The sequence below is a fragment of the Vitis riparia genome, chromosome 1 (assembly GCF_004353265.1).
Source record: "Vitis riparia cultivar Riparia Gloire de Montpellier isolate 1030 chromosome 1, EGFV_Vit.rip_1.0, whole genome shotgun sequence".
Lineage (NCBI taxonomy): Eukaryota > Viridiplantae > Streptophyta > Magnoliopsida > Vitales > Vitaceae > Vitis > Vitis riparia.
Genome location: NC_048431.1, coordinates 1,656,958 through 1,669,017, shown reverse-complemented (window position 1 = coordinate 1,669,017; position 12,060 = coordinate 1,656,958). Strand labels below are relative to the sequence as shown.

The following is a 12,060-nucleotide window of genomic DNA, read 5'->3' as shown; positions in this document are numbered from 1 at the left end:
TTCATTAGCTATGGACACAACCCATTATCTCAAATGGGTTTTTGTGATCATAATCAATTTCCCAAAGATTTCATCTAAAGAAAAATACAAAATCAAGAAACTTCCAATTTTCTTTTGAGAACACCATGCTAGCAGCTGGCCCATGATCAGATCTACCTTTATACAATTAATTGAGATCTCATTTTCACATAGAAAATTTGAAATCATTTCATGGGTCATTCCCCTTTTTTTAAAAAAAATCAAAATAAATAATAAAACCAGTATCATTAAAAAAATAAAAAAATCAAATATTTGATTCTTTGGACAGATCTGCACACTTCCATTAATGGCTTGACCATAGGAAATTTTTTTTCTGTTTGCAAGATGATGAGAAGAAATTAATAAACTTAGCTTACATCATATTAATCTATTCCATGAATGTGAATCTTTCCAATTCAGTATTCAAAGTTTCATTTTCCTAGTAGATCCATTTCTTTAAGATTAAGGGTCATTTTTTTATAGGTCTCATTTGACTTTCCTAGCTGTTTTACTCATTGGAAAATGGATTTTCTAGGCAGATATCAGTTTCTTTTTCCATTTCCCCCACTGCATCATGGGACCTCAGGCCATGAAAGTCTTCTCCATTTATTTGATTAAAAAGGGTAAGTCCAGATAAAGTGAGCTATGAGTTGATATCTAAATTACACTACCCTAAACCTTTTTAGGGACTTTACATCTCATATAATTACTAATAATCAAAACCCACATGTCTATGTTCTCCTCTAGGGTTTCATGAAAAGGAGATCTTAAAAAACCCTACTTTTTCCCTAATCAGCTCGGCTTAAGCTCGCCCTAATCAAAATGATTAGCTAAGAGATTTTATTATAAACACTAGGGTTTGGCGCTCCGAGCCCCGCTTAATCAAACCCTAATCACTTTTCTTCTTTTTAAGCTAGTCTTAACCCATAGCTTAATAGTTTAATCACACCAAGCATGACCTTGAGCTCAAGGCATGGTAACATGGAGCAAGCCATCGCAACCCATGCAAGCTTGGCTTAATAAATAATTATGAAGGATAAAAAAGTCATTAAGGAGACTAAACAGGGTTGAGGGATGCATGATTAAATTAAGTTTGCTCCATTTACCAACTTGGGGGGTCCATATGATGTGATTATGTCTGTGTGCTTCCTATGCTGATCATGTTATTATCAAAATTAATGATGGGATTTAATGCGTGACCATGGCAAACATGTTTAGTTCAAATCCTTGTATAAGATTATGATTAAGATGCATTAACTAGAGTGACAAGTTGATATGATTAGGGATAATTCTTCCATGACGTGCCGACTAAACCCCCCAATGTACCCTTAAGTCAGTCTAAATTTATTAGAGTGACTGTCTATTTTCATCCAATCTACATAATTACATTTTTTTTTAAATTACTATGATTTTTATGATTTTTCTACTGTTAAAATTAAAATTAATCACACCCATTAAGCTTGATCCATATGATTTGCCAATTTACTCTTCATTCTAGCACAATATCAGGTTTGGGCCCCAAACACTCTAAACCTGCTATAGAATAGAAGTGGGTTGGGCCATTGACGCCAGAACTTAATGTTTTGGAGAAGGTAAAAAAATTATGCATTATAATTTTTAAATCTGTCGAAGAAATATTTTCATGGTGAATGGAGCTGTTGAAGCACTCTAAAATTTATGAGTAATGAACAGATATTTTCATGGTGGGTCTCACACCAAGTCAAATTTATACAATGGTGGAGTGAGTTACACTATAGATTTTGTCAGGAGATCATACCAAGGAAAATGGCCACTGGCTAGCCATCTTGATTAAGCTTAAACCGTTGCATGTTCTTGCAGAGGATCCCAGAAATCTGCATTCAGAGTAGAGGAGGACATGTTTTATTTGCATATATGCATTATGTATACACTCTAAGAATCATCTAATCATATTGGATTGGTCATAGGACTATCTAGTCATTTCTAGGATGGACGATAACCTGAAAACTGTCCTTGTTTGCATAGTTGCACCACAAGTTCTTCTACAGTCATAAGACTTAGAGTCCCTACATTTCCTGCAAAAACCATGCAAATTACACCACATCAGAGTCTAAACCATTTCATAATCATAGAAGTGCTTCAAGTAATCAAATGATAAGTATTGATATGTACTATTCTTTGTCACCTTGCATATACTGGACTCTAAGAGTAGGTTTTTCAACTTGTTCCAGCTTGTGTCAGTCACCGTGTTGCATGTCTTCTATTGGGTTTTTTGACTGAAGAGCAAGGATGGCAGAAATCATTCTTACTGCTTTTCTCGGAGTCCTCTCTTGGAGGTTAGGTTCCTTTGTTGGAAGCCGGCTTGGACTGGCATGGAGTCTAAGAAGGAGCAGAAAAGGCTGGAAAAGATGCTAACTATAGTGTGGTGGTAGGCAATTGAGGTTCATGACCATGCTATATGATTGTGTTTCATTCATAAACCTTCTCCTGAACCTTAACTTTAAGGGTGTATTTGGAACACTGGAATAGGGGAGGGGAATAGGAAATCTATTCTGGTTCCTATTCATTATTGAGTGTCGATTATAATTAAAAATGGGTACAGGAATAAAAAAATATTCATTCTCATAAAAACCAAAATCTAATTTTGTAAGGATTTTCTGATAACCAAGGAACCTTTCATGGCCAAGCCCTTAGGTCTCCATGGGGACCCAAACCTCGGGGTGCTGACCGCCTACTTTTGTAAGGATTCTAATCCTCCCTTGTGTATGGTATTGTGATTCACCTCTATTTCCATCCCTAATATGAATTCTCTTAAGCATTTGCCCCTTGATAGATGCTACATGCTAATTGACTTCATTTTCCAGCTTCATTACTTCACATCATCTCAGTCTTGTGTAGTGTTGTCCCTTGTTTATTGCATTATTAGAGGAACTGCAGAATCTTACTTCTCTAAATATCTAAGAACCGAGTTTTATCATAATCTCAAATCTATATTGGGATTTCAACACCTTGTTTCACTCCAAGAACTAGAAATTGATGAGTACTCAGGTCTGATTACACTGATTGAAAATGTTGAAGACCTTAAATCTCTTAAGAATGTCAAGATTTCATCACTAGCCCATGCAGGTTAATGCCTTCAAATTGTCACAAGGTTTCCATGTCTGAAACATGAGATGTGCATATTTCCTCTATGCTAGACAAAATAATGGTTTTTGGGAAAACAAACATGGAGCAGATATGATCACATGTACACGAGCTAGTTTCAAACTCAAAATGCTTCTAAATAGGAGAAGTTAGTATCTGTTATGGTTAGCATAGTGATGGGTCCTGGCACATGAAAATAGAAATAATTCTACTCTACTTTTCATTTATGTGCTTCATAAGGAGAGACAATACTACCTTGAGTGAATACATAAAGATACAAATAGAAGGAGCAAGCAAAAGGTGGGGCGGAAATAGACTGGCCCTGCCTCACCCCTCTGTAATAAAGAATGAGCAAGTTCATCAACAGACTAACAATGAGCTAAAAAACGAAGAAATAGTGGAACCAGTGGCATATACAATGTTTTTATTCACATTTTGATTCTTATTGCAACTGGTATCATGTATAACAAGAATCAAGGGGGTAACACAACCCTTTGTGGCACATGCCTTTAGGTTTAAGAAATAGATAAAGGTACGAAACCCAAGCCCCAATGGTTTCCCTGTTTACCAGATGTGTGCCTCCCCAAGATTGACAACAGATTTTGGTCAGAATCTTGAAGGTCGAAATCAGTTATTTCTTGGCTTAACTAATTTATCATTGCTTGTAAGTGGAAACGCATTTGAGAATTTCACATTAAGCGTCCTCTAATTGAAATCAAGTATTACCCTAGGCAGTTTTACCTTCTTTTTCTAATCCCCAATTATCTCTTAGAGCCATCAAGACTAATAATGCCCAAGAACATTACAAGCCATTTTTCTTCTCTCTTTTTTCAAATCCCTCCAGGTGTTCAATAAAGTAGGCTATTGACAGGGAGTACAAGGCCAAGTATTGGCATTGCCTTGGGGCAACATTGGAGGCCCTTGAAGAGTGAATTGCTCCATGGTACATGAATGGAAAAATTACAATTAAATGGAGCGATCATTTGGAATGATAATAAATGATTGAAATGACTTTATTTCATTCAATGTAAGATGCAACAGAGCCTTCCTAATTGCTTGGAGCGATTTCTTGCACTTTGTGACCTAAAACTTCTGGGAAAACATGCATCAAAACTCAAGACCTATCAGATATTCAATTTGCAGATATTTTCACCATCGCCAACTTATACAATTTTCACTATGAGGTGCAAGACATTAAAAACATTCTCCTCCGCAAATAAGTTAGCATAGCAACCAGTTGAAACATCATTTGTACCTTCCTATTAGCAGGAATCAATCTCCAGAAATTTCTAAGTTTGGCCACCCTTGATCAGCCTGTAGCTTTACGAATTCAGCTAAAAGCTTAATTTCTTCTTCCTGTAAACGAGCCCCAAATGTGCATTGGCCCCTTGGTGTGCAGTTCTCACCAAAGCCCTGCAGAAATCCATAAGCCATATGATCGTCGGGCCAAGTAGAAGCTTAATAGTGACATAAATTTTCAGCACCAAACTTACCGGCATTCGTCCCTTGCCATAGTATGTCACACGATATATCTCCTCCTCAGTGTCAACTCCATTTCTGTGAAGAAGGCAGGTGAATTATTTCGAGGAAGATTTGATGAAAGAAGATATAATTACCATCACTTTGTAACATTTCACCATGCTTAGGGAACACATACTGATTTGAAGCAGGTTATTGGAAAAGTGAACCGGACTAACCAGTAGAAGATGAAACCAAGTTAACCGTCTGAACATCATTTTTGGGGCTAAATTGTTTTATGCATAAAATGCTTTATAAAAAAAAATGTTTTCTTCCATTTAGATGTTCTTTAAGTCCACCGTTTTTTATATTTAACCATAAAAGTACCAATTGATGCTTTCCATAGACCCTATTGCTCATTTGGATATGGAAAGAATGAGGGAAAAGAAAAGAAAATGCAAAAAGAGATTCTCCTGATTGAGAAATCCATTCTTAAGTAATTTTCAGAAATTTTCTTTCGTTTTGCTTATGCTTTTCAAGATCCAAAATGAAGTCTATAGGACTTTGGCCTTCCGAGTTCCAACAGAAGATTGACTGACTCTGCGTTATTACCTTTGTAGATCCTTTAAGAAGAGTGTTGCACCCTGGGAAGAGAAGGAACCTACAAATTAGACAATAAGTGATTATATTTGATATTTCATAAGTTCAATGAAACTCACAGGTTGTATGATGTTTCCACCAGCATCATGGCATCCAATACAAGCTCGACCAAACAATGCGGCTCCTCTTTGTATATCTGTGGTTTGTGCAAGTGATACTGCACCACGAAAGAAGACAAGGGAAATAAGGTAAAATTTGATCCCCTTTCATTTTTTGTTTAATGCCAATACATTATGATTTTCTTTGTCATTTTATTTTATTTTTTGTTTAGTAAATGTCTTTACATAAACACAGTCACGTATGACAAAAATAAAATTTTCATTCTTAATTTCTCAAGATCCAAAACCAATAGCAATACAACTATTATGATCTGTGCGACGAACAATCATTTTGAATGGAAACTTGACCTTCTTTCAGTCGAATCATAAGTGGAAAAAACAGGTTTTACAACAACATATTATTTGATGATAGGTCAGTTACGGCCCATTAGCAGAGCGAAAGCCGAACACAGCAAAGACATTAATTAAATTATGTGGCTTTCCAACATTAGCCGCTTATTCAATAATTTGTTCCCTACTGGTGATCACCATTTAAGGATCCAACAGCAGGCATGGTATGCAATTTGCATTGGTGGTCAAGCCAGATTCAAGTGGACTGAAACCAACACAAACTTGGGCCTACCTGAGTCAGTTTGCTAAAGTTTACCCACTAGTTTGATGAAGTTCCTAAGGATCCTACTGGAGATGAGATGAAATGAAATCCACCTTCCTTAGGGTTGTATTTAATATTTATGGTTATAGGAATGACTACTCTGTTGTATACAGCCCATTGCTGGCTTCAGAATGAAAAACCCTGGTGAATCCATTAGTTTGAAAAAGCTCCTAATGATTACACTGGAGACAAGGTGAAACCCACTTTCAACAGGCTTTTATTCATGGTTGTAGCGAACAGCTAACCCTTTCTGTAGCCCCTCCCTACCTTTGTACCAAAAAGATTATCCAAATTATATAGCATCCTAAGTTTCCATCACATAAATTTTTGCGGACAGACCATCAATTATTCATCAGGGTTCATTGCAATACACTGATTCTTCAATCTCCCAAATGGGGTTTCAAAATCCTGGTAAAAAAAAACCCACCAGAATCTGTACCGAAAAGACCCAGTTACTCAACCCCCAAGCCTTGGTTTCTGAACATAATATAAATCCCGCATAACAGCCCAGCAACAAGATGTGGCAAATGAATATGACAGTGACTCTAATGGCATTGTGCATTATTGGAAAGGAAAAAACAAGGGCATTTGAGCAGTGGAAACAAATGGAGGGTTACCTGGGGTGTTGCAGATAGGAGATAAGGCAACAACTGCAGCCATGAGAGGTGGAGCCAAACCCTTGAGGAACTTCACCTGTTTTTGCTTTTCATGAACTGGGGTTTTTCCTCTTTCCCCCACCATTCCCTATTGAAAAATCTCTTCATAAAATGAATCAAATTTCCACTTAGAAAATATGAACAGAAATTGAGAGAGACGTATACCTTTACTGGGAGGGCATAGTTCATGCTCCTGCAGGTAGGCATTAAACACAAAAGCTGCATTTCTGAGTGTGGATGGAGATATGGAGTTTTGGCATGAATTGAAATCCATATTCATATTCAATTTCATAGATGAATAGCTGTTTATGGGACCCATACTTGAGATAGGCACGGTTGACAGTACAGGAGAAATTGGTCAAAAAAAAAAAAATGGAGGAAGCAATGATTATTTACCAACAAAAAGGGAGAGAAAAAATGCTGATAATGATTCATAGATTGGTACCAAATGGAGCATAATTTTAAGTACAATTTGAATATATTTTTATATTTCCATGAAATATTTCTAATTGATAAATACTAAGAGGGATATAAATATTTATTTAATATTTGACTATTTCTTATTCATCTTAGGCTAAACAAAAAAATCAAAATACTTATGATAAAAATAAAATAAAATATATTATTTTTTAATGTTATATCTTTAAAAATAAAAATTAAATTGCATTCTAATATTTAAAAAAACATTATTTTCTTAATATTTAGAAATTGTTCAATAACTTAAAATTTAGTAAATAATTTTTTTTATTTATTTACAAGAATATCCATGATTAAAATATTTAAAATTTATATAATTTTTTCATTAATTTATATATATATATGTGTGTGTGTGTGAAATTATGATTAACATAACATATATAAAAGGAATATAAAAAATATAAAAGATAATAATCTCACGATTTATCATACCTTATATTTCGTTAAATATAAAATAAAATAAGTGATATGATGATTTTTTGGTAATTTTTTTAAATACTGTTTTTTCACCATAATTAAAAGACAAAACTTTGACAAAAAAAAAATAGAAAACAAATTTTTTAAATAATATTTTTTAGTTATTTTTACTTTTTTATGACTATTTTAAAAATATAATTGTACAAGTATTGAGAATATTAAAAATAATTATTTTAAAAATATAACTAAAAAAAAGTTAAAAATATTTTATGTTTCTAAATATACTTTTACTCTATAAAATATTATAGAACAGTTTTAGAAAATTGTTATAATTTTTTTTTAAACTGTTTTTGAAACCGCTTGTCAAACAATGCCTAAGTATTCTTTTTCTCATTTTTTTTATTTAAATAATTATGATTTATGGCTAGTTAAAGCAAATAATGGATTTAAAGTTCGTATAAAAAAACAAAAATATTCTGGAAGAAAATTAGGAATGTAAATGTGTTCGTGGGTAGGATAAAAAAAAAATGGTTTTAGTGAAATGAACTTGAAATATATATTGAAGTCAATAACATTAAGATATATGTTCCATGGGTAAGGGTTTTGGTTTGTGTGATGTGTTGTTTAATGTTGGTAATGAGGTGATTAAGGCAATTAACTATTTCAAAACTCTATGCATTAATGCGTAGTGAAGGGAAAGTCGAAAATTTTACATATCAAATGGATTTTCTTTTGTGAAGATATCAAATAAGATTAAGAAAAAAATCCAATTTAAGTTGATCGCACTTTTATGGATATAAAAGAAAATTAAATAATAGAAGAAAATAAAGGCTTGTATGATAAAGTTTTCGAAAATAGTTTTTGAAAATAACTTTTTTTAAATAGTTATTTATAAGTTTAATATGAAAAAACTATTTTCTTGATTCATTCTTCGTGAAAGTGTTATACGTATTTATATGCAATGTAAAAATTTGCAACATATTTGATTTTGGTCAACTCAATTAAGGTATTAATATTTATTCTATTAGATCATAAAGATCGCATTTTTATTAAGAGTTGTACCCGTATGAAATTCTTCTGTTTATCAATACGATCTCTATCATCATCTCTATTCTCTTTATCAAATTTTCAATCCTACTTAGGTTTATGAATTTCTCTATCAATTCCATTACCTTATCATTACCCATGAGGTTCCAGCATTTGATCCTTAATTGACCTAGGAACCAAATAATTTTGAAAAGAGAAGCCGGCAAATTCTAGAGGGGTTGAAAACGAATTTTGAATTTTTTTGGAAGGCCATGATTTTTCATAATTTATGCTAGTTCCCCACATGGCTGTCAATTTACACTTTATCCACCTTATATAAATTTTAGGCTATAATGTTCTAACTCCTATTAACCCGAATTTGATTGGTGATAATTAACTAATTTTTATATATTTTTTATAATAATAATAATTTATTATTAAGGTTTAAGAAAGGTATAGCTAGCATTGTGATAATAATTTACATAATTTTATTTTTTTCAGTAATTTCTTTAGTTTTCTTTCGATTTTCCGCATAATGATTAGGATTAAAGAGAGGAAGAGACATGGAAGGAAGCAGTACTAGGGGATTACATATTTATATATACTATTCCTCATTTTCATGATGTTATATCATATACATATATGCATGCATCTTCATTTGGGATATTTTATATCCATTTTTTTTTTCTAATTTTATGGTATAACATTACATAGTATGGACATTATATATATATAATATGCATACACAAAAGTATATGCTACACACGGAGTCTAACTGATTCCTAATATTCAGCATCTATACATGGTAAGCCAATCTTTACAACTACCAATTTGTACAGCTAATATTAATAGAGTCCTAAATTATATAAATTCCTAAAATTGTATACTGTAACATCCCCCCTCAAATTGATGTTGGTAAGTCAACCAACAACAATTTGCCAACAAGAAATTGATGTTATTGTCGAGTCAAAGCTTTGGTGAAGACATTAGCCATTTGGAGATTAGAAGAGATGTGATGAAGATATATCACCCGACTTTCCAAGGTGTCTCGAATAGAATGACAAAAAACCTCAATGTGCTTGGTGCGTTCATGGAAAACGGGATTGGTGCCAATTTGAATAGCACTAGTGTTATCAGCATAAAGAGGGGTAGAAGTAGTATGTGGAAACCCAAGCTCCTCAAGATAACCGCATAGCCATACAATTTTAGAACAAGCAGTAGACATGGCACGATACTCGGCCTCAATAGCGGATTTAGAAACACGATCTTGTTTATTACATCTGCAAGAAATTAAGGCATCACCTAAAAACACACACCAACCTGTAGTAGATCGATGTGTATCTGGACACCACACCCAATCAACATCGCTATAGGCAACAAGTTGAAGAGAGAAGCCGGTAGGAAATAACAACCCACGAGTAGGTGAACCTCGAAGATAACAGATGATGTGTCAAACTGCAACAAGATGGAGATGTCGAGGAGAAGACATTATCCGACTGACCTGATGAACAACATAGGAGATATTAGGTTGAGTAGTGGTCAAGTAGATAAGACTCCCAACCAGGCGCAGATAGAGAGTAGGATAATCCAGAATGTCCCTTTCATTTTTTTTGTATTTGAAATTTACCTCCATAGGAGTATCAATAGAGGAAGTGTCCTCCAAACCAGCCAAAATGATAAGATCTTGAATATACTTATATTGGTTCACGAAAATACCATTGGCCCGATGATGAACTTCCAATCCTAAGAAGTATGTGAGTTGATCAAGATCTTTCATATGGAAAGTTGCATGTAACAGCCGCTAAAGCTTAGTAATCAAACCATAGTCAGTGCCAATAATGATAATACCATCCACATAAACTAAGAGAAGGACTATATAAAATTATGTCAATGTTTCCACAAGGGCTGATACTGAATCGGTTTATTAGTTGAAGGTTACTGTAAAAAAATACTTTACTACAAAGTCTACAACTAACTAGAGATAATTAGTCAAATTTCTTTTTATTTTTTTTATCATTTTTTGTTATTTTTTCTTCATGTTTTAGCAGTATCATCATCTTTCTCCCTTTTACTATTTTTTAGTAGTGCTACCGGTTCCCATTCTTGTTTGCTTTCGTGTTTTATTAATGGTGATGATTAGTAATGAAACAAACCTTGCAGAAAGGCCTACAAGAGGGAAAAATGACTCATTAGTGATAGCTTTAACTCAAGTTAACTCAGATTATGTTGTGTTTGGAAGGGTGGAAAATGGATGGTCAGATCCAGGAAAAGCAGCATGCAACAGCAATGGAGCATCAGCAGTAGCAGCTGGGAATTGAGCTGAAGCCAGTGGAGGAGCAGCAGGTGATGGAGCAGTTCCCATTAAATGGAGAAGAACGACCTAGCAGTCTCCTTCAATTGGCCACTCTCCCCCCTCATTTCTACCCCTACTGCTTCCAACCAACCCACCCCAACCTCTAGGATTTCACTCTCCAATACCTTGGATTTGGCTCCATAGGCACTACTGTCACAATAAGTTCAATCATCCTCACCATATCTAATAATCCAAGAAACATTTTTTTCACTTCAGTTTTCTTGGCCAGCTCATGATCATTGCATAATCATATCATGTCGTCCATAGTAAAAAGTTTCAATATTTTCCTTAGTTCATCATCTTTGAACAATGATGATTAGGGTTTAAAATAGGTCTAGTTAGCATTGTGATAATAATTTACATAATCTTATTTTTTCTAGTAATTTATTTGGTTTTCTTTTGATATTCTACAAAATGATTAGGGTTGAAGAGATGAGAAGACATGGAAGGAAGCAGTACTGGGGGATTACATATTTATATATAGTACTCCTCATTTTCATGATGTTATATCATATACATATATGCATGCATATTCATTTGGGATATTTTATATCCATGTTTTTTTTTTTTTCTAATTTTATGGTATAACACTACATAGTATGGACATTATACATATAATATGCATACACAGAAGTATATGTTATGCACAGAGTCTAATTGATTCATAATATTCAGCATCAATACATGGTAAGCCAATCTGTACAACTAATATTAATAGAGTCCTAAATTATATAAATTCCTAAAATTGTATACAGTAATAAGCCAATATGTACAACTACTATTAATAGAGTCCTAAATTATATAAATTCCTAAAATTGTATATGGTAACATTCCTCCTCAAATTGATGCTGGTAAGTCAACCAACAACAATTTGCCTACAAGAATTTGATGTCGTTGTCGAGTCAAAGCTTTGGTGAAGACATCAGCCATTTGGATATCAAAAGAGATGTGAGAAAGAGATATCACCCGATTTTCCAAAGTGTCTCGAATAGAATGACAAAAAACCTCAATGTGCTTGGTGCGTTCATGGAAAGCGGGATCAGTGCCAATCTGAATAGCACTAGTGTTATCAGCATGAAGAGAGATAAAAGTAGTATGAGGAAATCCAAACTCCTCAAGAAGATCGCATAGCCATACAATTTCAGAACAAGCAGTAGACAT

At 33.8% G+C, this 12,060-nt stretch overlaps 1 protein-coding gene across 3 annotated transcripts; it reads right to left on the bottom strand.

Moving 5' to 3' along the window:
- Nucleotides 1–1,655: 1,655 nt before the first annotated feature.
- On the bottom strand, nucleotides 1,656–6,902 carry LOC117907134 (cytochrome c6, chloroplastic). Of its 3 annotated transcripts, XR_004649972.1 has the most exons (9): nucleotides 6,792–6,902; nucleotides 6,588–6,714; nucleotides 5,319–5,416; nucleotides 5,212–5,243; nucleotides 4,635–4,698; nucleotides 4,397–4,554; nucleotides 2,183–3,476; nucleotides 1,998–2,072; nucleotides 1,656–1,871 (listed from the first exon to the last, which is right to left on the bottom strand). XR_004649972.1 is itself a non-coding variant. In XM_034820564.1 (6 exons), the coding sequence occupies exons 1-6, from the start codon at nucleotides 6,849–6,851 to the stop codon at nucleotides 4,414–4,416; spliced, it is 522 nt and encodes a 173-aa protein (XP_034676455.1). In that variant the 5' UTR covers nucleotides 6,852–6,902; the 3' UTR covers nucleotides 4,131–4,413. The 3 variants fall into 3 exon arrangements, 1 of the variants encoding a protein (XP_034676455.1); XR_004649971.1 differs by lacking the exon at nucleotides 2,183–3,476; XM_034820564.1 differs by lacking the exons at nucleotides 1,656–1,871; nucleotides 1,998–2,072; nucleotides 2,183–3,476 and having other exon boundaries at nucleotides 4,131–4,554.
- Nucleotides 6,903–12,060: the final 5,158 nt, after the last annotated feature.

Coding starts and splice junctions, on each gene's coding strand:
- LOC117907134 (XM_034820564.1), bottom strand. CDS start 6,851: ATGCAGCTTTTGTGTTTAATGCCTACCTGCAGGAGCATGAACTATGCC. Junction 5,244..5,318: donor GTGGAAACATCATACAACCT/GTGAGTTTCATT, acceptor TTCTCTTCCCAG/GGTGCAACACTCTTCTTAAA. Junction 4,699..5,211: donor TTCTTAAAGGATCTACAAAG/GTAATAACGCAG, acceptor CCTTCTTCACAG/AAATGGAGTTGACACTGAGG.